Source organism: Kryptolebias marmoratus, linkage group LG7 (assembly GCF_001649575.2).
Source record: "Kryptolebias marmoratus isolate JLee-2015 linkage group LG7, ASM164957v2, whole genome shotgun sequence".
Classification (NCBI taxonomy): Eukaryota; Metazoa; Chordata; class Actinopteri; order Cyprinodontiformes; family Rivulidae; genus Kryptolebias; species Kryptolebias marmoratus.
Window position 1 is genome coordinate 15138050 of NC_051436.1, and position 26598 is coordinate 15164647.

The 26598-nt window shown below is 41.7% G+C and overlaps 1 protein-coding gene across 1 annotated transcript; it reads left to right on the top strand.

Annotated features, from left to right (window-relative positions):
* Positions 1-1006: 1006 nt before the first annotated feature.
* ache (acetylcholinesterase) lies at positions 1007-26238 on the top strand. Its single transcript, XM_017427056.3, has 9 exons — positions 1007-1231; positions 12472-12985; positions 14273-14496; positions 14597-14857; positions 17637-17859; positions 17979-18224; positions 19498-19690; positions 20094-20263; positions 21536-26238. The coding sequence occupies exons 2-9, from the start codon at positions 12556-12558 to the stop codon at positions 21655-21657; spliced, it is 1869 nt and encodes a 622-aa protein (XP_017282545.1). The 5' UTR covers positions 1007-1231; positions 12472-12555; the 3' UTR covers positions 21658-26238.
* Positions 26239-26598: the final 360 nt, after the last annotated feature.

The following is a 26598-nucleotide window of genomic DNA, read 5'->3' on the forward strand; positions in this document are numbered from 1 at the left end:
CACAGAATAGGCACATGGATCAATACCTATGTGAGGCACAGAAGGGAACTGGAACGAGCACCAGGAAGGCCAAGCACTGGTTACTGGTCAACAGAACTGTTTATCAAGACTATAAGACCAGACACACAAACTTGTGCACCACCTCCTCAGCCAGATCATTCCAAAGAGTGGCTATGGATACCGGTTCTAAAGCAGAATGACATCAAGTACCTACAGAGTAAGGCAGGTCCTGAAGAGCAAAGGAAAAAGAAAGTAAGAGTAAGAACAAAGCTCAAGCCATCAGCACGTGTGCAGTGCCAGTCATCAGATATGATGCTGGTATAATTAATAACCTGGCCAAAGGAGGCTATACAAGTCACTGACATGAAAGCTCCTCACAATGCACAGAGGGATTCACCCTAAGTCCAGCACCCTGAGACTGTACACTAAGAGAAAGGAGGGAGAGGACTAGTGAGCATCAGAGCCACCATACACCAAACAACCAAGATCCTGGAGTACATCAGGAAGAAAGTCAACAAATATCAACAAATTCTACCAGCAGCTGAGACGGTTGGACTGAAGGACAGCACAGAGGCACTAATCATGGCAGAGGCCGGGGTGTATTAATCCAGGCAGGACCCAAGGTGCAGGCTGTGTAAAGATTCCCCTGAGACAGTCCAGCACATAATAGCAGGATGTAAGATGCAGGCAGGCAAAGCATACAAGGAACACCATAGTTAAGTGTCTGGAGTGGTGTACAGGAACATCTGTACTGAATATGGACTGGAAGTTACACAGTCAAAGTGGCTGACTGGCTATATATATAACTTTTGTTCATACCTGCTCCAATATCATTCCTTTATAACACATGAATTACTCTGGGCCTGCACGGTGCAACTGTTTCTCTTTCATTTTTTTTTTTTCCTGTTTTTTAGCTCATTTCTTGCAGAAATTCAGCAGCGAGAATCTCGACAGTTCTCGCGATACAATCTGTTACTATGGCGTTTACACACGGTATTTATTAGCAGCAGTCTCCCCCTACAGTCACAGCTGCGCGGTTCGGTCCAGCACGGGTCCAGTGGACGCAGTGCTGCTGGGAGGAGTTCTGATCGACATTTGGTCTCTGACAGCCCACCAGAGACGTCTCACTCCTGGGAAAACAATTTTATTTTGAATTTCTTCTGAAGAAATCGGCAGGCAAAGTGCAGACAGCTGCTGGGGATTCGTCGGTTCTGACCCGCAAGAGGAGCCGGTAAGTCTGAAACACTGGTGCCGAATAATTTTATTTCATTTATCTGTTATGGTTTCATGTCATGTTGGACAGTTTGTATTAAATGGCGCCACTGTACGGATAAAACATGTTAAAAACCACAGCGTGTTGCATGAGATTCCGCCGCCTGCTCTTTAAGTGGTCTCTCCTCGACAGCCGCTCGTGCTGGAAAAAACACGACTTGTCTCGTGCGTGACAAATTTGAAACCGTGCTTGTGCATCGGAGCCAGAACCGGGTCAGCCTGTGCTACTGCGGCGGTTCTGAAACAGGCAGGGCCACGGTATCTATAGAGTACTATTAAATAAGGACCAACTACAGGCTGCGCTGCCTGTCAGCCGACTCACAGGGGCTCCAGATCTGGGTCGGTACCATCTCGGAACCGTCAGGTGCGGTGCAGCATTCGGCACACACTGACAGATTTAGATTAAATTACATCCTAACTTTAACTCTTTCTCCCCCTCCGGTTCTGTTGACCGCGCAGACAGTTATAATAATCTCATTTCTGCGCAGCGCACATGACGTGCAGCACATGTACTTGACATTAATACACTGCATGTGCAGACTGACTGTAGTGTTTTATTTTGGCCTCGTTTGATGCAATGGTTTCCCTTGCTTTTTCTTGTTTGTGTGATCTTGTTGCTGCTGTAGCTTTTGAATTTCCCCTGCTAGGGATCATTAAAATTTTATCCTGTCAGGGTGTACAGCAAAACAGATGTGTGAGGCAGTAGGGCTGCGCATGTTCGGGGTTTTGCTCTCAGGTGAAGAAAATCACAAAAAAGTTGAATAAAAGTAACTGGACTTTTTCTGGTTGAAGACTTCTTCCTCTTCTCTTTCTAGGAGTTTTCTCAGCTCAGACTGGAATGTGTGCAGGGTTACAGAGCTTTAACCTGCATGGGATGCTCCGTTCTTGAGAGATAAATTCACATTCAGATTGATCCCACTCCCAGCTTGGGTTTTGGTCACAAGTTTGAAGGTGTGAATTAATGTGAAACTACGGAGGATCCGATCTGAAGTGACTTTGTAAGTTCTGCTGGAATCTGAGACCTCATCCTTTGTTTAAAGTTGTTTTTTCCTCATTTGACATAGATGGCTCTCCCTCTCAAACCATCTGTCCTCTCAGTCCAAAATATTTCCAAAAGAGGACCTTGAGGTGTAGACGAACAACTGAGTCTGGTCCTGAAGAGCTGCTGTCTTTTGTTGAGCCATGCATCTGCGGAGAGTCTATTTGGTTTCTCCAAAATAGAGTTCTGGACATTCCTCGCTGCACTGACTGCAGATGCCACACCTCTCAGTTTGTGTTTTGTCCTCAGGATGGACCAGCCTCTGTCTGAGAGTCCTGTTGGGTTTGAAATGCATCAGGATGTTGTGCTGGTAGAAAATCTTTCTGAGTTTCTCACATACTCCAGAAACATATGGGTCAACGATATTTTTTATGTCAACCAAGTTGATGTCTCTGGTGAAAGCTTCTACTTCCTTGGCTTGGGTTTTGGCCCAGGTATCGTCCACATATCTGAACCGAAAGGGTCGGTGTTGCTCCCTCATATGAGCTCAGGGCTTTCCTCTTGCTTTTGGATGGCACATCTGTGGCTCTGCCTGTAATAACTGTCATGTTTGAAATAAGCGGTGGAGACACCAGAGGTCTAGCAGGGTGCGGATCCTGTTGTTCAAATTGTCGTCTTCCAGTAGTTTTCTAGCATCCAGTGTTTGTATGCAAGTGAAAAGTGCAGTCATGCTGAAAAGACTGGTTTCCCCTGGCATCAACTTCATATTTCAGACTGTCCGCAGAATCTGTGGAGTTCTGTATGTGATGTGAGGTGTTTCCTGCCAGAGGAGCTAAATTGGTGTTTTTCGATGTTATATATTATAGAGTTGATGTTGCGGCTGGGTCTGAGCAGGTAAAAGTGCTGTGTGATCAATCTTTACCTTGTTTTTTTCCAGTATTTGGAAGTAGTCTGTGATCTTCTTTTCGTAGGATCTTGTGGGGTCCCTCGTCAAAGCCTCGCACCGTAGGTGTTACGGTCACTTAGAAGTGAACTTGTTTTCTTGTGATAATCTGATGTGTTGAGGACCACAGCAATTCTTTCCTTGTCTGCTGGTGAAATTGTGATGTTTGGGCTCTTTTGAAGTGACGTCATGTCTTTATTTCTTGAGGTTTGAAGGTTGGAGGGGGCGGTTTGGCAGTACAGAGGGTTTAAAGTTTAGAAAGAAGGCAACTGGTCTTCTTTTCTCATTAGTTAAAGACATTTTGTTTGTCATCCTAGAAGCTTTCTCAGTTCCGACAGGAATGTGCAAGGTTGCAAAGCTCTGATCCCGAGTCAGTTTCATACCAATTTATACCATCGCACTTGTCACCAAACCTGTTCTTATGAAAACCAGGCTGACAAAGATCACTATCAACCCTCAGGAGGGTTTTGCTCTCAGGTGTAGCGACTAACGACAGATCTGTAGATGTTTGTTGTCAGATGAAGCGTGCCACACGGTTGAACAAGATGTTCAGCGTTTTGCTTTCAGAACCACAGTTGTTTGGGGTTTAGCTCTTGGTTGATGCATTCAGTGCCTAGACAGCTGGGGTTTGCTCTCAGGTGAAGTGATCAGCGTCATAGATCCTTAGATTTTACGTTTAATGAAGAGTGTGTGACATAGTGGAACATTATGTTTGGGATATTGCTCTCAGGTGAAGGTGGGGTGGTACCTCAACCGCAGACGTTTGAGTTTTGCTCCAACAGCTGAAGCGTGCAGTGCGGTAGAACAGCAGGTCTCTGGGGTTTTGCTCTCAGGTAAAGTGTGTGATGCATCACAGCGGTCTGACGGCTGGGGTGAATTGTAAGTCTGCAGCTGAAGGACATAGTTGGCTGAAATCCTGCATGACCCCATGAGCCACATTTATATAGTGCCTTTTTAACCTCTCTGGGTTCTGCAAAGAGCGTCACAGAGTTCCTCACTCACCCATTCATTTGCACACTCATGCAGTGCTTTCTATTATATATCTTAGACTTTTCATAGAGCACTATTATATATCACTCATACTCATACACTGATAACCAGTGGGAGTTTCAGTGTCCTACACGAGGACACTTTGGCACGCTGCAGAGGATAGGGATCAAATCCCTAACCCCTAGATTGGAGGATGATCTCCCTACCCACTGGGCCAAGCTGTCCATGTCCACACACAATATCGTTCTTCCACAGTATTTATCAGCCAGCAGATGTTTTGGAGTGCAGATCCACAGTATTTCCTCTGGGCCTGTCCTAGATTCGACTTGATGATTTGTTTAGAGCTGGCTCCGTTTCGGTAGAACAGTATTCAGAAGCTGGGGCTGTTATGGAAAATAAGATTCACTGACAAGATGATCGGCCCCCTGAGATGTCACCATTACCGTTAACAGTGTTGTTACGTATAGTGGATATCTGTTCACAGTTTGATGTGAAGTCTTATTGTTCTTAAAGTGATATGGCCCTCCAGTTATGATGTGCTTGTTTAAAAGACATTGTTTTACAATCTGGGTTAGGCAGATTCTGCCGCTTTGGCTCTGCCTCATCCCTGGGATGTTCTGTTTGACATTTCGTTTGCAAGTAATTGATTTTAAAAAAATCAACAAGCTGAGATTTCCTGCCTCCCTCATGTTTTTGCCACAAGCAGGACATTTACACGTGGTTATCTCATTCTAGCAGCTGTATTTGCTCAAGTTGCTTGCTCTGTTTAATCTCTCTGTATGCGTGCAGATCAGACCGCCTCTGCTTGAATATTTATAGGACATATGGTGTACCAGTTGGTACACACAGAAACACACACAGTGCCTAAAAAATGTATTTACCCACTCAAATGTTTTATGCTTTTATTGCTTAACTCAATTATGTTCAGTATAAATATATAAATTGACCTTTTAGACTAAAACGTTTTTTAAAAAAACCCTCTTTAATGACAGAAAACTTATTTCTCCAAAGTGATGCCATTTAAATAAAAATATGTAATGTGAAATAAGTAACTGCATAACTATTCACCCCTTTTAAAGGGACTTTCCTAATTCAACAGAAGTCACAATTAATACAGTGGGAATCACCTGAGGGCAGTGGATGTATCTCAAGTGACTGCAGATTCAGAACACCTGTGTCTGGAAGGTTGACTGGTTAATCAGTGTTCCAGGCTGCCATTACACCACAAAGACAAAAGAATACTCCAAGCAACTCAGAGAAAAGATAATTGAAAACTATGTGTCAGGGGATGGACACAAAATGATTTCTAAGGTCCTAAACATCCCAGGAGTTCTGTTAAATCCATCATCAGGAGATAGAAGGAATATGGGACATGTGTAAATCTCCCAAGAGCAGACCGTCCTCACAAACTCAATGACTGTGCAAGAATAATAATAAGAGAGGCCACCAGGGATGGGTGATGATGTATTGGCTTTGGCTCCGTTTCAAAAGAAATTATGAGGGTTATAAAATAAATGATTAGTTTTAGAGACATACCTTTTAAAATAAAATCAATTAGAAGGAAGATTATATGCTATTGTAATTATTGGGAGTGCTTCCAAGCCATATGGATGACAGACGAACAGAAACGTCTACTCAGACAACAAACTTTGAAAGTTCTATCAGGAAGGATTAACTAAAACTATTCCAAAACCAGGAAAAGATCGTACAGATCCCAACAGTTTCCACCCAAAGACCCTGATGAGCTGTTTGTGCAAAACCGTGAAGAAAAAGTTAAAGACAGCCATCTTGTCTGGATGCTTGAATCAGAGGGACAACTGAATCAATACCGATCTGGTTTTAGATGTGGAAAGAGCATTTTAGACCATCTTGTTAGACTGGAATCATACGTATGAAACGGTTTCAGCGGAAACAGAACGTGTGATTGCTGTCTTTTAGGGATTTGGAAAAAGCATCTGATACAACAATGAGATACAGTATTTTCAAAGATCTACATCTCGTGGGTTTTAGGAGACAACTGCCTGTTTTCCTCTCCATGATATTCTTACAGTGTAATTGCTCCAAATGTTTTTTGTAGTCCCTGTGTTGATTACCTGTGCATTTGTCACAGGGGGGGGGGAATATATGAACACAGTTGAGAGACAGCTACAGCTATGTATAAATAAGATCAACAGATGGGCAGTTAAAAATAGATTAAAATTTTCCAAAACTAAAACTGTATGCTCACATTTCTGCCTCCTGCTGTTCCTTCACCATGACCCTACACTGTATATGGATGGAGAAACCATCAAAGAAGTCAAATTTATTGACCTCATTTTTGACAGCAAGCTGTCATTCGTTCCTCATTTGAAATATTTAAAGGAAAAATGGTTCAAAGTTCGAACGTTATAAAATTTTTGGCAAAAACCAAATGGGGGAGCAAAATGCTGTGCCCTTTTGAGTTTATGCTAAACACTTATCAGATCCTGTTTGGACTAAAGGAGACTTGTCTGTGGACCTGAAAGGAAAGCTTGTGCCTGGCTTCTGCTTCTTCAAAACATTGAAAACACCAAACAATAAGACTCTTTTACAAATGATCATGTCTTCAAGCACGGGAAGTTTTAAAGACTGACCATCGCATGATTGTCTGGGTTTTAGAGAAACTGGGACTTCTAAAAAAAACAAAACAAAGCAGAGCTTAAATGTTTTGTTTTGGGTGCCATGTTGGTATCTTTGGTAACAGAGCCCTTAATGCAGAGCTTGCTGCCTGTTAAGTCCCTGCCTCAGACCTCAGGCCTGTCCTGACATCCTGTGTCTGTAATTAGTGGCAAATTGAATGGGATGAATGTATTAATAATAAATTGAATGAAGCAAACCCTGTAGCTAATAAGACACCATAACTTTCTTTCCAAACACATGATCAACTGCTTCATGCAAGTGTTGTTTATTACATCTTGTTGCCATGATAGAGCAATTGTTGCCGACATGGCATTAAACAAAATTTTTTTACTCCTACTTCTACCCTCCAGGTATTTTAAATATTATGTGTGGACATGTTTTATTTTATAGTTACATATTAAATTGTGAGGCTTTTTATTTAAGTTAAGAGCTCATTTGAAAAAACAACCCCACAAGCTGCAAAACGAGTAAAAAAACAAACGTCTCTGGAAGCCCTAGATGGGACCGTCTGGTTACTGAGAAACAGCCACAGGGCTCCACTGATTCAGCTTTATGGTAAGTTGTATTCTTTGTGCACTTTCTGTTTGTGGTGTCTATTATTTTAAAGATTAAACATCGCCATATTGACCAGAGAACATCAGGGGGAGGCGAGGCTGTTATTCATGATGATAACGCAACATCAGGACGCAGCTTTACCTTTTATTATGTTTTTAAAAATACCCCCGTTTTCATGCCGGTCGCATCATTTTATTTGTTGTATTTATCCCCCACACCTTTAAAGGCTGGTCTGTAATGAACCGGTCCGTGGAGTTAAAAAGGTTGGGGACCGCTGATCTAAAGGACACAACTGTGGAAAACACAAGTTTTTTTTACAATTTAAAAAAAAATTATTTTAGTTTAATAATTTTAGTTGGGCTTATGGTAGTGTTGGTAAGGTGCAGGGGTTGTTAAAAACTGGAAAAATAAAACACTGGATCTTTCACAGCAGCAGATTCTGTTTTGCTCTGATAATGAGAATCATGTTTACTTTTTTTTATATGCGAATTACCTTAATTCAGCAGCTTATTCTGAGAGTTATATTGTTTATGTAGGTTTTTAAAGTTTATTCTATATTACCTTTTTAAAAGTTTGAGCACCTGTCCCTTTTTAAAGGTCTTTGCACCTCCATGCAGTGTAGGCAGCAGTAAATGCTACGACTCATCGTGCCGCAAGCTCTGCAAGTCTGTTTTCTCTCTGCTGTGTAAAGAAACGAGAGTTAGCCTTGAAGCGATCTGCAGCTTCAGCCTCCATTAGTGTCATCATCAGAAACTAAGCAGCAGATGAAGGTGTTATGCCACATCATTGTGGAGTTATCCAAAGGTGCTAAGAAAAGAAAGGTAGACTTGGAAAACTGAGAAGATGAGTGGACCGGGAAACATGCATTTATTTTGACCACATAGCTGTGTTTGCATTCGCAGCAATAACCAGTAAAAAGCTCACATCGCTGCTGTTTGATAGATGAACAGTTACTCCATCTGTGTCGAGGTTCGATAAGCTCATTGAAGGCAGACGATGCATTTTTCACGCCAGGTTACTCTTCATTTCAGTTCTCAGGGCTTATGTAACTTTTAGCTATAGAAATGTTGTCATTGAAGAGACTTGTTGTCTTTAAATTCGATTTATTTAACATGTTTAGTCTTGTGTGAAAACAAAGGCATTTTATTTTGAGGCCTGAAAAATAATGAAGTAAATGAAGTTTAAATTAAAATTTTGGTAAAAAAAACTGTGGAGCACATTAGTATTTACTGTCAAAGTTAGAGCAGCTTAGGCTGACAAGCAAACAGTTGTAGGCAAACAGAACCATTTCTCTTTAATTCTGAGCAATTTTATTAAAAAAGGATTTGCTTATCACTGGTTGTTCTTGACCTTTGACCTAATCTAGAAATCAGTATCGGATTTTATACGGTGTCTGGCTAAAATGTTTGTTTGTTTTTTCCTGCAGGTTTAAATTATTAAAATGATTCATTGTCAGTATTTAATATCAGGTAACATTTAATTTCATTAATATGAAACTTTTATGTCCAGGGCTTTATCCTAAGAGACACATCCTTTGCGCCAGTGAAACAAATCTTCCTGTGAGTTTCTTTGACTTTATCCCCTCTGTGGTCTGGATCTCTTTACTCATGGATAGACATGGTGACACTTTCTTTTATCACCTTTTCACTGCGTGGTCATCTTTTCTTCTTTCTACTTTGAAACTGATTACAAAACAAAGTAGTTATCCTGTTCTGCATATGTGCAGATATTTAAGAAGTTGCCTTCAGAATGTCTTTGTGTTGGTGGTTTTGGTAATAATAATAATATATTAGATAATAGTGACTGTACAGCAACACAAACATGTTAATCTGCTGAGAAACTTGCCTTGGCCATGTAAAAGACTGCCATTTGTCATGAAATGCTCCAATTATTTGACTCCCTCCTAAATTTACAAATTAATGTTTTCAGATCTGTTTTGTTTCCCATGAAATTTGATTTGGGAAGTCCAAAATGGATCAGCTCGCTGTTTACAGCAGACATAAAGCAAAAATAGAACTCACCAGTCTTCCCCTCACATGGTTCATATTTCATGGCTGTTTAATGGCTCTTTTCCATTACATGATGTAGCACTGTTTAAGGGTTTGTTGATTTACCATGGTAGATAGTACACAATTACTTATAAGATTTCAAGTTTCACTACTTTAGATCAAACTAGGCAATATAGTCACATTAAAATATTGCAGATCACAGGTACTTTGATTGTTAGGATCACTTCAGCTTATTTCTTTTGAGTTTAGAGACCAGAAACCTATAGAAAAAAAAACATTTTGCTTTTCTATAAGTATACAGAGGTAGAAAATAACTTTAACTTGAATATCTGCAGAGCCAGTTTTTCCAGACAGTTTGCTGACCTGCCAACAATTCCAGTGGTCTAGCCCTCAGATCAAGCTTTTTAATAGAATAAATAAAATAAATAACAAATAATAATAATAACATTATTAGTAATAATAAAAAAATTGTCCCCCTCTGTGTAGAGTTTACATGTTCCCCCTGTGCACCTGTGGGTTTTAAACCAGGTACCCTGGTTCTTGCCACAGACCTAAACCATTCATGTTAGGTTAATTGGTAACTCTAAACTATCCCTTGTTGTGAGTCAGAGCGTGAATGGTTGTTTGTTTGTATATGGCTCTGTGATGGACCGGAGACCTGTCCAAAATGTCCCTCTCCTCTCACACAATGCTGCTGGAGATGGGCACGAGGTCCCTGCTGCAACCTTGAAAGGAAAAGCAGGTAAAGAAAATAGATGAAAATATTTCACACACAAACCCTGTTTACACACACACATATACACACACTCAGTTTACTCTATTTTTCCAAATGAGCAGCTCAGGCCCTCTACCTGAGAGCTTGAGTGTTGTTTGGCAGCCTGCTGCTCACTGCTGTCTGGCGGCCCTTTACTGAGTTGCTCTCCTACTATATTTTGAAGAACCTGCATACCACGGACATGTCAGCATGTCACATTACAGTGGCTGCCATATTATAACTGTAGTTCACAGCAATAATTGTGTCATGGCTGACCTGAAACTATGGACAGTAAGTTGACAACAAGGGTGGAGAGCAGATTGTGGTGGCTACTCCAATACTCATCAGTAAAAAGTAACTTGGTCAGTACTTCAGTCTAATCTTGGTATCCCTTGTGTTACTTGTTGCAATGCACCAATTGCAATTTTCTTAACCAGTTTTAATTTTCAGTTTTTGTAAAGATTTGACCTCTGATTGAGATTTTGAACTATTCCTGTTTCTCTCTTTGTCTCTCTTTCTTTTCTTTTTTTGATACATAATTTCAAGTGCATTTTTGCGTGTAGTTTGGGTGCAAATGTTAGCTTTCCTACCTTTTTAACCCTAAAAGGAACATAGAAAGTCACCGTGGTTATTAGTATTAGTAGTTTTGAAATATTTTGATGTTTATTTCTGGCGGTTTTATTCCTCTGAAATGAATACCTACACAATGAAGTGTGAGTGAAGTTATTAAAAGTGCTGTCCTTGTTGCTGTTTGCTAAATGTGGAACAATGCTCGGAGACAGTTGTCCTGCACCTGTTGGGCTGCTGTTTATGTTTAGTAATGTATGGTTGTCAGGGTAACAGGATCAGCTTTGAGATGATGTAAGGGAAAGGAAGCAGCTGTGCATTTATCAGAGGGTGGGGGGCATCAGTGTTTAAACGATGCTACCTAGCATTTATCTCGCTGCCCTTCAGACTCTTGACCGTTAGTGTTCTTTAACTAATGTTCGTTTTTTAATGCTTATAAAACGAACATATAAAAGCATCATGTTAGCGGGTACTTGGATCAGTTTTAGGTGACCAAAGAAACAAAACCCTTTGAGAATTATCAGGTACAAAGACTGGACTCATACAAGTGGAAAAAAGAACAGAGAGAACTTTTTCTCAATACACCTTTTGGAAAAACTAGAAAACATGTATTATCTGTGTAAAAGCAGTGCAAATGCTGATTGACTTTGCTATTATATGCCATGACCTTCATGGTATGGCATGTAAAGCTGAACACCATGGTGAATATTGGAATGTGTATATGTGTTGAGAACCAGGCAGAGGTCAAACATTTGCACTTCGGTGCAGATCAGACGTTTCCTGTTTGTGTTCCATGGTAAAAAGCCAAAGTTCGGTGCCATGCCCACATCCTATGATGAAAACTCCAGCTTTTTATACTTTTCATCCTCCATCCTCCTTGGTATACTGACCAAGTTTGAAGCCGATGCTTTAGAAATGGCTGACTTGGATGAAGGTCATACCTTCAAGGGACATTTTTTTGCATCTTGAGAGTTCTACATGTGTACCAAATTTCAGTCCTCCACATCAACCTAGACCGTTGTGCTGCCATCACAGGTAGTGCTGTTGAGACAATTTGCCACACCCATTTTAGAGACCCTCATAAGATCAAAGTTTCACTTTTAAGGTGTTCCCAAAATTTTATGAGCTTTTGAGTATGTTCAAGTCCCCAAAAGACAATTGATTTGGCATGAGAATAATAATTATAATAATAAGAAGAAACACTATGATTTCAAGAGGCCTTTGAATCCTCTGTGAATCTCTAAAAGCTAAAACCAGCAGAAACGGCACCTTAAAGCTAAACTTAGCAAATCAGTAGCTAAAAGAGAAAAGCAGAAAAACAATAGCCAAAAGATGAGTCACAAAACAGTAGCTAACAACTAAAAGTAGCAAAACACTATTTAAATGCTAAACATGAGGCAAGCAAGATGAAGAAGTATTTAAAACGGATTATTTTTTGTAGTTATTTGTAGAGATTTAAATGTAAATCAAAGTAAATAATTTAAAAAGTATCAAATTTACAAAAACCAAAAGTCATAGCCTGATTGTCCTGAACGAGCCAAATGTTTTGATATGAGTGATATGCATTTCTTTGAAAAATTATCAGTCAACATGTGGACAGTTGTCACAAGGGTTAGGATTGTTTGTTAAAACCTGATTGATGACACTCCCAGACTGACAGCCTCCTCTGTGTTAGTTTCCTCTTCTGATTGTCCTTTCCATCAGTCTGTAATCTGATTACTCTCTCTGTCTCTGCCCTCTGCAGATCTGAGGTGAAGCAGAGCAGACCCTGCCTTTGCTGTGAAGGAGAGGGAATCACGACCGCAGCTCCAGCCACAAAGCCTCCATCATGCAGCACTGCACTCTTCTTTTCTTCTTCTCCTCCATTGTCATTCTCTCTCTCATCCCCCGCTGCTTCTCCCAGAACGACGCAGACGTTGTTCGCACGCGTAATGGTTACATCCGAGGCACTCGCCTTTCAGTCCCGGGCCAGAACTATGTCACTGGCTTCCTGGGCATCCCTTTCGGTGAGCCACCTGTAGGAAAGCGGCGCTTTCGTCCTCCTGAGCCCAAAGGTTCGTGGCCAGGGGTGTTCGAGGCCACCACCTACCCAAATGCCTGTTTCCAGTATGTAGACACCTCATTCCCGGGTTTCCAGGGCAGCGAGATGTGGAATCCAAACAGAGAGATGAGTGAGGACTGCCTGTACCTTAATGTCTGGGTGCCTTCTTCTCCCAGACCTCACAATCTAACCGTCATGGTGTGGATCTATGGTGGAGGTAAGTCGTCCGATCCTAAAGACTGAACTGGGCCTTATGTCATAATTTAACTGTAAGTGTCTCCTCTAACAGTAGCAGCAATAAAGACCAACAGTAAAGACCTTAGAGCAGTGGTGTCCAGTCCTGGTCCTGGAGGGCCACTATCCTGCATGTTTTAGGTGTTTCTCTGCTTTGACACACCTGATTTGAATGACAGTGATTAACAAGTTTCTGTGATACTCGACCTGCTGAAGAGCAGGGAAACACCTAAAACATCTAGGATAGTTGCCTTCCAGGACCAGGATTGAACACCACTGTCTTAGAGTATAAAACAAAGCAGCTGTTTTAGAAAGAGAAGCTGGAATAAGTGGGGGGTTTGTGACGATATGATGGCTTTAAAATTCTTTTTAAGTGGGTCAAAAGGGGAAGAAATAAAGTGCATGTTGTAAAAAGTTCAGTCTTGTTCTGTTTTTGAGTAGCATCTCTTGGGGCTGCGACTGCGAGACGAATTCCAAGTATTTTTGTACAGCTAGCTATGTGGTTGTGTTTTGTGTGGCCACTCACATCGTACTCACCTCGACCTGTTTCGTACTCACCTTGGCAGCGGAAGTAGCCTCTGTCAATGTCACCATTAGAAAGGAGAGAAGGTGTTCTGTCACATCTCCATTGAGTTATCCAAAGATGCAATGAAAAGAACGGTAGACTTAGAAAACCAAGTTTTCAAAGATGAGTGGATCGAGAAATATGTATTTATTTTGTTCTCACCCATATCGTTGTGAGTTTGCACTCCTCAACAATAAATTTAGTGAAAATCTCACATTGCAGCTGTTTGACAGAAAAACAGTTACTCCATCTGACATCATCACTTTTTGTGTCGAGGTTAAGGCAGCTCATTGAAAGTGGACGGTGCCATTTTTCACACCAGGTTAGTCTCAGGGCATCTGTAACTTTTAGCTCCAAACATTGAACTTAAAGGCAACAAGACTAACATAACAGACTATTCTTGTATAAAAACAAAGGCATTTTATTTTGTTAGAGGCATGAAAAGTCATTGGAATAATCAGATTTAAATTCATGGCAGTATGACAGGTTAGTGGTTAGGTTCCAGTTTCCTCCCACAGACCAAAAACATGCATGTTAGGTTAATTGGTAACTCTAAATTGTCACTAAGTGTGAGTGGTTGTTTATTTGTCTTGTTTGTCTTTATGTGGCCAGGGTCCACACCGCCCCTCACACAATGACCACTGGAAATAAGAACCAGACCCCACCCTTGAGCTTATGATAACATGTTTTATTTAACATTTTAAGGGTTCTACAGTGGTTCTTCTTCACTGGATGTGTATGATGGCCGCTACCTAGCCCACACTGAGACAGTCATCGTGGTTTCTATGAACTACCGGATTGGTGCATTTGGCTTCCTTGCTCTGCATGGCTCCTCTGAGGCTCCTGGGAACGTGGGTCTGTTGGACCAAAGATTGGCGCTGCAGTGGGTGCAAGAAAACATTCATTTCTTTGGTGGAAATCCCAAACAGGTTTCGTCTTCTCTGCACTAATTGTGTGACTTTTACTCAGTTATTAAAGATGTACAGTTTTTATTCAGATCTCAATGTTCTCTTTCTGTCTGTGGAACAGGTGACCATCTTTGGAGAGAGCGCCGGTGCCGCCTCAGTAGGATTCCACCTTTTGGCTCCCGACAGCAGGCCTTTGTTTACAAGGGCCATCCTCCAGAGTGGGGTCCCCAACTGTCCCTGGGCTTCAGTCAGCCCTGCTGAAGCCAGAAGACGGGCCATACTTCTCGCCAAGTTTATCGGTTGTAATGGAGGCAATGACACGGAGCTGATAGACTGTCTACGCAATAAAAATCCACAAGAACTTATTGACGAAGAATGGCGGGTAATGCAGACTAAATCTGAATCTTTTTAATTCTTTCCATACAGACTTTTACAGATGGATTTGAGCCAACAAAAAAATGTACTCACCTATCAGTTATTTAAAATGACTCCCGCTTAATACTAAAAAAGATGGTCAGAATTTTTTTTTTTTGTCAAATCTTTTTATATAGCACATTTAAAAACTGCTGCACGTCATACGTTAAATAGTAAAAAGATAATACCAAACCCAAGAGACCCAATTTTCATGCTGTATTAAAGGCAGTGAGTACAAATGTGTTTTAAGATTAGACTTGAACACAAGAGCTAAAGCCTGTCTGATATGAAGGCGCAGCTGGTTCCACAGTTTAGGAGCTAAAAGTGAAAAGGCTGGATCACCTCTGTGGACCAGCCTGACCTCAGGACAACTAAAAGCACATAATCTTTAGATCTAAGGGATCCCAAAACTGTAAAACATAAATGCAGCACAACATAATTTCTAATGATGTCTGATGGGATTTCTGTTAGACCCCGTCATACTTTGACAACCCTAGTGTGTGAAATCAGCCAGGATGGTTTTTGTAGGGTCTTAGTGAGGTCTTCTGGGGTGTATTAAGAACAAAATGACTTGAGGCTCCAGATAGGTCCGCAGTGCTTTTGAGCATGCACAAAATGTCTGTAGCAAGGTTGTTGTGGTTTACCCTAGAGGTGGAAGTGTATTGGGGTCCTGGATTGGGGCATGGGGGCAACAATGGCAGCATAAAGTGGGGTGTGTATGTACTGACATGACTTAGTAGGTCAATAATTTAAAGCAGGACTGTCCATGCTGGCCTGATTGCCTTGGCTACAACCCATTACACCAGCACCACTCTGGCAGCAGTAAGGTGTTGCAATGCTCTTGCCGGAACGGCTGCTAAAACCCATTCATGCTCTGCAGGCTCCAATAAACACTGCAATACTCTCAGCTGTTCTTCAGTTGCGTTTTGGTCACAAAAAAAGAAGCACTTGTTCTCATCACAATCAGACCTGTTGGGTGATGAAGGAAGAAGAGTGGATATGATCAAGGTTCCTTTACCTGTATTCTGCCATGCTGCTGTTGGTGTTTCCTGCTCTTCAGGAAGGCTGAAACTGACTCTGGAGCCCCAGAAACTTCCCACATATACAAAGAAATTCTTCAGATCGCGACAAGGTTATAGAAACAACCAAACACAGATGTAATACTGTGGTGGGAGTGTTGTCCTGGTGTGTCATCATCATCTAGAACGTAGCTGCATCCTAATGCGGTCCAAGAGTCATGTCAGGGCGGGTGAGTAGAGGGTATGGTGAGGGCACAGGAGCGCGCCTCAGGGGTGCAAATATGATCTGGAATAAACCTGTTCGGTGAGGACTAAACATCATGATTTTCTTCACACCAAAGGAGATTTTCCAAATTTGCTGCAGCCTTGTTTTATTAGGTTGCGCAAGGCATTCAACGTGAAGGGGGGGGTTGTAGACAGAGGCCCAGTACGCCAACCTCCCGGCCCAACCTACACACACACACACACACACATGCATCCTTCGTTGTTTTGGAAAGCCTGGTGAATGGAAAGTGTTATTGTAGGTTCTGAACTTAAGCAGTTTTTATTGTTTTGCTCATTTTTCTCACCACTGCTGTACTCATACCAACAAAAGAACTGGGAAAAGTAAACAGGCAAAGATACACTCATGAGTGAGTGAGAATATTTATTGTACCAAGCATTCAAGTACTACATGTGCTGCTGTTTGCTTTATGATTTTCAGTTGTTTACCTGATAAGATCTAAATGTAAACCAATTTTTAACTCGAATGTTTTTTTTTATGTTTGCTATTTTTAATGTTTAAAAGCTACTTATTTACCACTTACTAGTAAAAATGTAAGTTTTAATTTTTACTGGTAATAAAATTGTGGATAACTTTAATTTCAATCCTGACTAATCAGAATGTTACTGTGACCAGGAGAAATGGTATTATCGTTACCTAAAATAGTAATCAGAGAGCAGTTTGATTTGATTAAGTGTTAAAAGGGCCTGCCATACACCATCCCAACCTTAGCCATCGGGCAGAGCCGAGTGCGCAGGAGGTGTTGAGAGCAGAGATGTCGTGCACAAGCGCATAGGTGTGTGTCATTGTGCTGTCTCAGTTGTTCATGTTACACAAGCACAGCAGAACAGAAAGAGATGGAGAGACATCTTTACTCACAGCAGCTCCATGTCCTGACAAGATGGAGACCCTCCTAAAACCTGTAGGAAGACCTCCTTGTCTCAGTGAGGGCTGACGTTGGACATGGTTAAATCAGTAACAGATGTTGATGGTTTTGCAGCAGCAGATTGTAAAAGTCCGTTGAATGATTTGTTGCTTTGAGTGAATCATTAGTACTGCACTAATTGGTGGTATTGTCAGAATAAAACAAACTTTTGTGCTTTGTTGACAATAATTAGATTTTTTCCCCCCCATAATTCTTGTTTTCCTCTGTGGACACACAGACCTGCTCGATGCACGCTCTGTCTCTATCTGTCTCTCACTGGGACAGACCGTTCTCTGTGCGTCAGACACACAACAGGATTTTACGGACAATAAATTTGATTAAAAAAATATTTAAAACAATATCAGGCACACATCACTGAATGAGAGGATGAGTTATATTTCTGACATTGTCCTCTTTTTCTAAAACTACCAGCAGCAGTCTGTTCATCAGAATCAAAATAATCATAGTTCAGACCAAAATACTGGGAGCTACTGGGTCAACTCATGGTTACATGTTTGTTTTGATTTTTAATCCTGATCAGGTCCTGCCGTGGCCATCCCTCTTCCGGTTTTCGTTTGTTCCCGTTGTGGACGGTGAGATTCTGCCTGACACTCCTGAGGCCATGCTGAACTCGGGCAATTTTAAAGACACCCAGATTCTTCTCGGGGTCAACCAAGATGAGGGCTCATACTTCCTGCTTTACGGAGCACCGGGTTTCAGCAAGGACAATGACAGTCTCATTTCTAAAGAGGACTTCCTGGAAGGTAAAGTGCTCGCATATTGAAAATCAGGGAAAATGAGTCAAAAGAGTCAAAATGAGCCCTGTAAGCCACCGTTTTACGCCTACATCTTCTGACTCTGGGTTTTTATTTGATTCTGCCAGGGGTCAGGATGAGTGTACCACATGCCAACGACATAGGCCTGGAGGCTGTGGTGTTACAGTACACCGACTGGATGGATGAGAACAACGGGCTGAAAAACCGTGACGCCATGGACGACATTGTGGGTGACCACAATGTCATTTGCCCTCTGGCCCACTTCGCTCGCGTGTACTCTCAACACCATGCCTTAAAGGCCACCATGGGAGGATCTGGGTTTGGGATGACGAACAATGCAGGAAACTCTCAGGGTGAGATAACTGTTCGATGTGAATGGGAAATTGTTGTAAATTGTAGTAGCTATAGGTTGCAAAAGTACCCCCAACCCCACTTGGTATTTTTTGCTGTTTTGCTGCCTTATAACCTGAAATATAAATTATTTTTTTTACTTTATTATAACTAATGGAGCTAGACGCAATGCTATATACTCCAAAATAATGAAGTTAAATGAAAAAAAAAACTTGTTTTAAATCATTCTAAAATCTATTAAATTGAAAAGTGGTGTGTGCATATGTATTGACCCCCCCTTTAGAAGCCTTATTTACCAATTAGTTAAATAAGATCCACCTGTGAGCATTCTAACTTTCAAATGATCTGTTTACATCTATACACCTATTCTGATATCCCCCAGAATCCACACCAGAGCAGCGCCTCTGAGTAGTAAAGATTGTATCTCAGTGGGCTTCAACTAGCAACTAAAAGATGAGGGAAAATTGTTAGAAAGCAGGTCAATTTCTGTAGCTGTCTGAGTATTTGCAGCCAAGCGACCACTGAGTCATGTGGCTGCGTTTTGAGCGGCCAGTTTTTGAAAATTACAGCCTATTACAGGCTGCACGGGTTACAAAACTGCATTCTTAGCCTTGCACATTATTTTGCTGCTCACCTCCGCCCACATCTGCCTCTGCTCATTTTTGCTGACCCTACGTTTATAATTTAATCTACTGGAGTGCACTTTGGATCACTTTTTCAATAATTATCATTGACAAAGTGATCATACAGTGCAGTTTTTATACCTGGACATTTGCCTTGGACGTTTGTTTCTTTGGATGTAGATGTCAGAGGCAAGATCTTGTGCAGGAGTTAAAATACAACTCAAGTGCTCTTGAGACGGGCTGGAGATGCCCACATCGGCTCTTACTATTTTTAGACAAAAGTTGTTGCACAGATTTTTTTTTTTGAACATGCTCAAAACTGAAGCGACACGACTGTGAGTCTCTGTGAGTCAGTCTACAAACCTAGAGGAAATCGCTGTGATCAGAGGAGACCAAACTCCAACTATTGAAAATATGTTTTTTAGGTGGTAGCTATCTATGTTGTGTATATTCAATAATACAAATTTTCCAAAATTCCAGGTTGTAAAGCAACAAAACAAAGGATGCCAAGAGAAGTGAAAACTTTTGCAACAACTGTATGAGTCATTTTTGGAAAATAAAACTAGCTAAATAACCAAATGTTATTTACTGAATGTAAAGTACTTGAACCAGTTTGTGATTTTAATATTTTCTTTCCCCCTTGCTCCTAAAGGAGGCATATACCTCTACTTTTTTGACCACCGAGCCTCTAACTTAGCTTGGCCAGAGTGGATGGGTGTGATCCACGGCTACGAAATCGAGTTTGTCTTTGGGCTGCCGCTGGAGAGGAGATTAAATTACACCTCAGAGGAGGAGAGACTGAGTCGACGCATGATGAAATACTGGGCCAACTTTGCACGGACAGGGTGAGGCATCAGAAGTTTAGACCAATCTGTTTTAACTCAAAAGCAGCACCATGAAGTGCCTTTTTTGGGACTGAACTGAAACAATCTGAATTCTTTGTTTGTTTGTTTTGTCTGGGGACCCTGAAGTGAGTGTGGCTCACTCTGGTGACATTAAACAACTTTAGGCTTAGCCCACTAGGTAGGGAGGTCATCAATACGCTCATCTGTGTATGAGTGAGAATATATGATGGACTGGAATGGCGTGATACAACCGAGTAACGCCACCAGTCCAACAACAGGAAGGCGGTCCTGAAGCAGCAAATGAAAATAAAAATATACTATTTTTGTTCACTTTCATTTTTTTTTGAGTGTGCACATACTAATGTTGCCTCTCTTCTGTGTGCCTCATTATGTTTCCCGTCAGAAACCCCAACGACGGGCTCGTGGACAAAGGAAAGCGCTGGCCTGTGTTCACCGTCAGTGAACAGAAACACGTCACTCTCAACACTGAACCAATAAAGATCCACAAAGGTTTACGCAACCAGATGTGTGCTTTCTGGAACCACTTTCTGCCACGCCTTCTCAACATCACAGGTAAATACTGCTTCAAACAAGCACTACTGCACTACTAAAGATGGTCATTTGAGAAGATGATCCACACTTACATTGTTCCCTTTGAACTTTAAAATTGTAAACACCACTGTATTATAATCCTGAATATGTAAGTTGTAATGACAGGTGCAAACATACAGATAACAATATGGATTTGTCATAACTTGGGAGGTTTTGTCCAGAAGAGCGAAACCAAGACCAAACACGGAGACGGAAGTAAAGGTAAGTGAATTTATTTACAGGGTGAGACTATATACAGTGGGCGGTATCCGGAGTGGTCTGCAAGAGAAGGAGAGCTAGGTGAGTCTCGGGTACAAGTCTTGATCCACACAGTAGCAAGAAAGTGGTTATAATGTCTCTTTGTTTGCTTACAGGATTCTGGTTTTAGCAGAAAAACTGGTATCAAGAAACCAAAATCTCAGACAAAACAGTGCGTTGAGTGGACGGAATTTGTATTTCATTTGAGTTTGATTTCCGTCATCTGTAAACCCCCCTTGGTTGATCGCCTCACGCCTTTGGCACTCGCCGCTGGGTGAAGCTGGGTGGATGGTCAGCCCAATACTTTTTCTAAATAACCTCCTACTCCCGAAACTTTTTAACCCTCATTGTACCTCATTAATCTCTAGGTGTGATAGCAGATTGCTTTTGCAAATGTTGGAACAAGTGGTTGCAAGTTGCTTCTAAGTCAATCTGGATGTTGGGTAATAAAGTTTCCATAGTTCCTACTTTTCTCTGCATATAAGCCCCTCTCTTTAGGCTTGATTGTACAGTAGCATTCCAACAGTGGTAAGTTCTTTGCTCTCAGCCATGAATGGTTTTTTCCAGTAGTCCATTTCTCATAGGATTATACTGGTTTCCCAACTTCTGAGGCAGATCTGGGTTGTGTTTTATACATTATGTACTGAGGTCTCTGGAGGTTGACCTAACTTGCATTACTGGTCTTCTGTTTCCTAGGGCTGTCTTTAACTACTGCCCCAACCTGCCAGCCCTGTATAGAGATCTTTGTCTGGAACATTTCAGTCCAGGAACAATTGCGATACTGTGTAGAACCCTTCAAGCTGAACAGGGATTTTGTATATGTTTCAGACTCACAGGGTCATTCACAGAAAAAAATTGTTCATGTTCTCAGACGATGGCATGCTTGTCTCATTGATGGCAAAAATTTATTGTGTTCTTAACAACAGCCTCGTTGAACCTTCTTAAGTTTCACTATTCACAGTTTTTACCTCTTTGTCTCTGTGTCTGTTCTCTCAGGTAACATAGATGAAGCAGAGCGTCAGTGGAAGCTGGAGTTCCACCGCTGGTCCTCCTACATGATGCACTGGAAGAGTCAGTTCGATCACTACAGCAAGCAGGAGCGCTGTACCGACCTCTGAGACCACTGACCTCTAAATCCCCGACCTCTGTGAGCCCTGACCTCTGAGAGCTTCCGTTCCCTGAGACCACCAAATTCTGAGAGCTCTGACCTCTTAGAGCCCCGACCTCTGCGACCACTGACCTCTGAGACCCCCAACCTCTGTGAGCCCTGACATATGAGAGCTCTGACTTTTAAGACCCCTGACCTCTAAGACCACCAACGTCTGAGACCACCAACTTTGAGACCCTTGACCTCTGAGACCACCAACCTCTGTGAGCCCTGACATATGAGAGCCCTGACTTTTAAGACCCCTGACCTCTAAGACCACCAACGTCTGAGACCACCAACTTTGAGACCCTTGACCTCTGAGACCACCAACCTCTGTGAGTCCTGACTTCTGAGACCCCGAACCTCTAAGACCACCGACCTCTGAGAGCGAAGGGATAACATAATGGGGAGGGAACAAACATTATGTAATGGTTTTCCTCGATAGTCCCTCACTGAAGTCTGACTTCACAGCACACACACATCTTAGCACTGTTCATATTTATTTATAATATTTATACTATTTATTGAAACTTACTGTATTTTGGTGTGTGTGTGTGTAAACAAGGGACTGTGGAGGAAACGTTTCATTTATTTGAAGGGATTTTAGCAATGTCAAAGTTCTGTGTGTGTGTGTATGTGTGTGTGTGTCAGAAGCCCCTCGGTTTAACTCTGTTCTTCTTCAACCCATGGCTCTGCTGCTGCGCTCACTTCTCTTCCTGCTCAGCCCACTTGTTTTAGAATTATTTTAGTCCAGATTATCCAATTATTTGTATTAGATTTTTATTTTCAGATGTTTTACAGCCTCGTTGTCTCGTACCTAATTATTATTACTTTTGGGACCACTTACCCATCAGTTTTTAGAGATGCACTGATCCACATTCTTTTTTTATTCTGATCCAGTGCCTATATCTGAATCGAAATATTTTCTGATGCTAATTTTCACCAGAAAATTTTTACCAAAAATATTGTCTGAATTGAATGTAACCTTTCATTATTAATTATTCAACCGAGCCCTAGCTACATGCTTCCAGATTCGGTCATGCCTATTAGCTAAAAGTAGTGTCAATATTCTGCCACATAAGTGGGTTTCTTTTCCAAAATAGTTGAAATGACAGCAAGAATAAACCAGTTCACTGGGGTTGGTCAAAACGAGGGTGTTCTGGGTCATCATGAGTGGTGCTCTATGTGCTCTGAGGGCATAGACTTCCTCCAGCAACACCGAGCTGCACCTCCTGCTTCTCGGCAGAACCCGGATCTCTGAATGATGACGTCATTTGTCCAGAATGTCAACAAAGACGTCACTCAGGAGTTGGACTTATCAGCCACTGAAGAACTCGACAGTAGTATGAGAATGAGATCAAACCCAACCCTTTCCATTATTTTAGATTTGCCTCCTATCCTCTCTCCTTTTTCTTTCTCCTTGTTCAGTTCTTTCTCTCTGGTCGTCCTCGTCATGTCTGGGTTTTTTTTCCTCCGTCCTCCTCGTCTCCTCCTGCAGGTTTGTTCGTCTTTTAGTCCGTCTGTTTTCACCTCTCCATTTTTTTTCCCTTTTATCTTCTTGTGCACTTGTCCTCCTACCTTCCTGCCGTCCTCCGTCTTTTCCTGCCCTCCTTCCTCCCTTCCTGCTTTCGCTCTTCCTCTCACCTGAACGTTCCTTTATTTCTTGCTTTAATGTTGTTTTTATCCTCTCCTCTTCTTCCTCCTCCTCTTTCTCATCATCACAATCATCATCATCATCAGGTTTCTTCTCTGTCATTCTTTCCTCCTCCTCCTCCTAGTTTGATGGCCCCCCCTCCGTCTCCGTCTCCGCGTGCCCTCCTGGTTTCTTGTTAGACTAATGGAGGCAGAGTAACTCACTCAGCAGTGAGATAATGTGACAGAGCACTGGCTCAGCCTCTGGCCTGCCAGCATGGCACGATGGATTGATGGAAAATGGAAGAGAAAGGGGAGAGAAATGTTGAGGGCGGGGGTGGGGAGGTGGGGGGGTGGAAAGATGAAAAGACAGCAGAAATCGTTGCGTAATCTGTCAGAATGTTGTCTGGAGTTTATTCACCACACACTGAAACTGGAGCATCACTAAAAACATGAAACATTTACTTATTTCTGTCTTTTTTTTAATAATCAAATATATGTTAACAATATCTTCAATAAATCCTAAACACATTTGGCTTTTATTCAAGCTAGAGCCCATCCTTGCTTTATCAGACCCCCATTCAGGAATTACTCCCAATCTTTAAGTTTCCTAAAGCCAAGACTCTTATAGCGCTACACATCTCCAACTTCAGTGTTTTCACTTGTATGTAGCAGTTTAACCTCAGGTACCCAGTCAGTTTGGTGCCCCCTGGTGGCCCAGAGCACCTAGTTTCTGGACTGATAGTTAGGTTCTGACAGATTAAATTCACTTCCACAGAAGCCATGTTCTTCTGTAAGCTGCTCCTTTCAGGAGTCTCCACAGCAGATCACCTGCCTCCGTCTCCCAGCAGCCTCCTCTGTCACACCAACCCTCTAGATCCTCCTACACTCCATCAAGGAACCTTCTCGAGGTCTTTCTCCCCAAAAGCAGACCTCCACTTTTCCAGGTTCTCCTCCACCTGCTCCCAGCTCTCTCTACAGATCACAGATGCTCACTCCACCGTCAGTTAGATCCACAAAGAGAAAAAAAAAAAAACATTTCTAAGGGTAATTTGATGAAATCAGATTACTATGAAGGATTAGACAGGAAGACCAGGTGTCTTGGCTGTGGGTGAGGACCCATATTCTGTTTCCAGCGATGAGCAGATCGCTGCTAAAGACTGTAGCATCACAGAGTTGCCAAACATAAAATAGATAAAAAGTAGAGTCAGGAAACTGATAAGTCTACTATTACAGATACATTAAAGATGGCTAATTGCATACATTACCCTTACTAGTTCCGACTTTGTTAACTCAAGGCTGTTGGTGTGACCGTGAAGTAAACTCAGGAAAATGTCTGCATAGATCCAGCGATACAATAAACACTGAGACTCTAAAATTCTTTAGTATTTAGTGAGACTCCAATTTTTTATTTTACTTTTAGTTTGCTCTTTCCAGCTGTGAACCACTTGTTTTGATGATCAGGATCCTTTGGAAAACCGTAAAACACCTAATGTTTTCTGTCTGAGCAATCAGAAAATCGTGCAGCAACACAGGAAGCCACCCTGTATTTGTTAACTTTATCTTTTATTTCAGAAGAGTTTATCTCTCAGCTGGCGTCAGTTGTGTCCGATCGCTGAAGTCACTAAAGTGATGTCGCTGAGCATCATTTATCTGCATTTCTGTGTGAGATGACAATCCGCATTTCTCCTTGTGTGAATCACATTTCACTGATTAATCATCTTATATAATTACCAGTCAGAGTTAACCCTCATTGATTCACATAAAAAGGGTCATTCCACACATCATTTGATGCCTTTTCTGCTCAAAGTACACCAATCTAATGACAATAAAGTTACAGGGAAAGTAGATTATATCAATGGAAGGTGAACATTATAAAAATCCCAATAAGAAAACAACAACAATGCTTCTGCTCCGGAGCAGGCGATGAGTTCAGCCTCTGTTACCACGGTGACCCAATCAGGCTCATCAAATCCTCCTTTGTGATTTTGAAAACTCACTTTCGGCTCAACGTAGCTGGCGAAGCAGGAAATCTGGCTTCTTACTCCAACCCTCCAGTCCACGTGAAAAATAAAAGGTTGAACTTTGAGAAAACCAAAAATTGATCTAATCTTTTTGTTTGTTTGTTTGTTTTTCATGAGCTGTTTGAAAAATCTTTTAGAAATGGTCATGTGTTTGTTGGAGATGGAGTTGAACTGAACTTGTGGGCTGTGTGCGTGGGTGAGCACCAACACTGGGTTTCAGGGGTTTGGGATACAATTAGGAAAACGTTTGTTTGACAGGGATAATAATAAAGGTTTGTGTGTGTGTGTGTGTGTGTGTGTGTGTGTGGTGTGTGTGTGAGATGTTACTTCTTAGTGCCCTAATTTGCTGATGGCTGTTTTGGCGAAGCACCTCTGTTGGCATGTGAACTTATTTATGGCTCAGAGTTGTGTATCGTAGCTTTAAAAAGAAGTCAATCTGAAACAGGATTGCACCTTGTGTCTAAAGGACTGCATGTGTCAGAGGCTGTGTGAGATCCCTGATGTACCACCTCCTTCCATAAAATCCTTCTGCATGTCCTCAGTTCATCCTCTTTTCTGTAAACTTTGTACTGTTACACAAATGCCTAATATATACCTAATGTTTGCTCTGTTTGATGTTAGCAATAAATGAATATATTTGAGTTTTAACTGCAGTGAAACTATACCAGAATAATACAGCAGTGAGGATTGACAAGTTGTGTTTTCAAAGCATTATTCAGAGCATAAATGAAACAGAAGTTCCATAAAGTAGTTATTTTTCTCGTGATTGTATCAGTCCTCTGCCTTCCTGTTTGTTCTACTCATTAACACTGTCAGTACTGAAGGCTTCTGTAGCTTCATCGTATGTTGCTGTGTAACATGAATGCCGAAGAAATAAAGACGACCTGCTGATTCTGTCCAGTCAGAGCCTTTCCTGTCAGTGTGCACTGGTCTGTAATTGTAGTGGTCTGCTGTAAATTGTTGTGGCGATTGTAATAAAGTCGGAGACGACAGTTTAAACTCACAAACTTTATTCCAGCATCTGCAGATCCTTCCATCTTACCGACCATGATTCTCCTCTATATTTCCTCTGATGCCTTCTCACTGTAGAGCTGGTCGGTTACTGACTCAAGCTGATCCAAGTCCTCGCACTGAATCAAGACTCACGAGTCCGAGGTCTCAACCCTGATCCTACGAGTCCTCTGGCAGACTGTGAGAAAAACAGCTGAATCCCCGGAAACGCTGCAGTCTCCGATGAGTCGGGTCAATGATTCAGG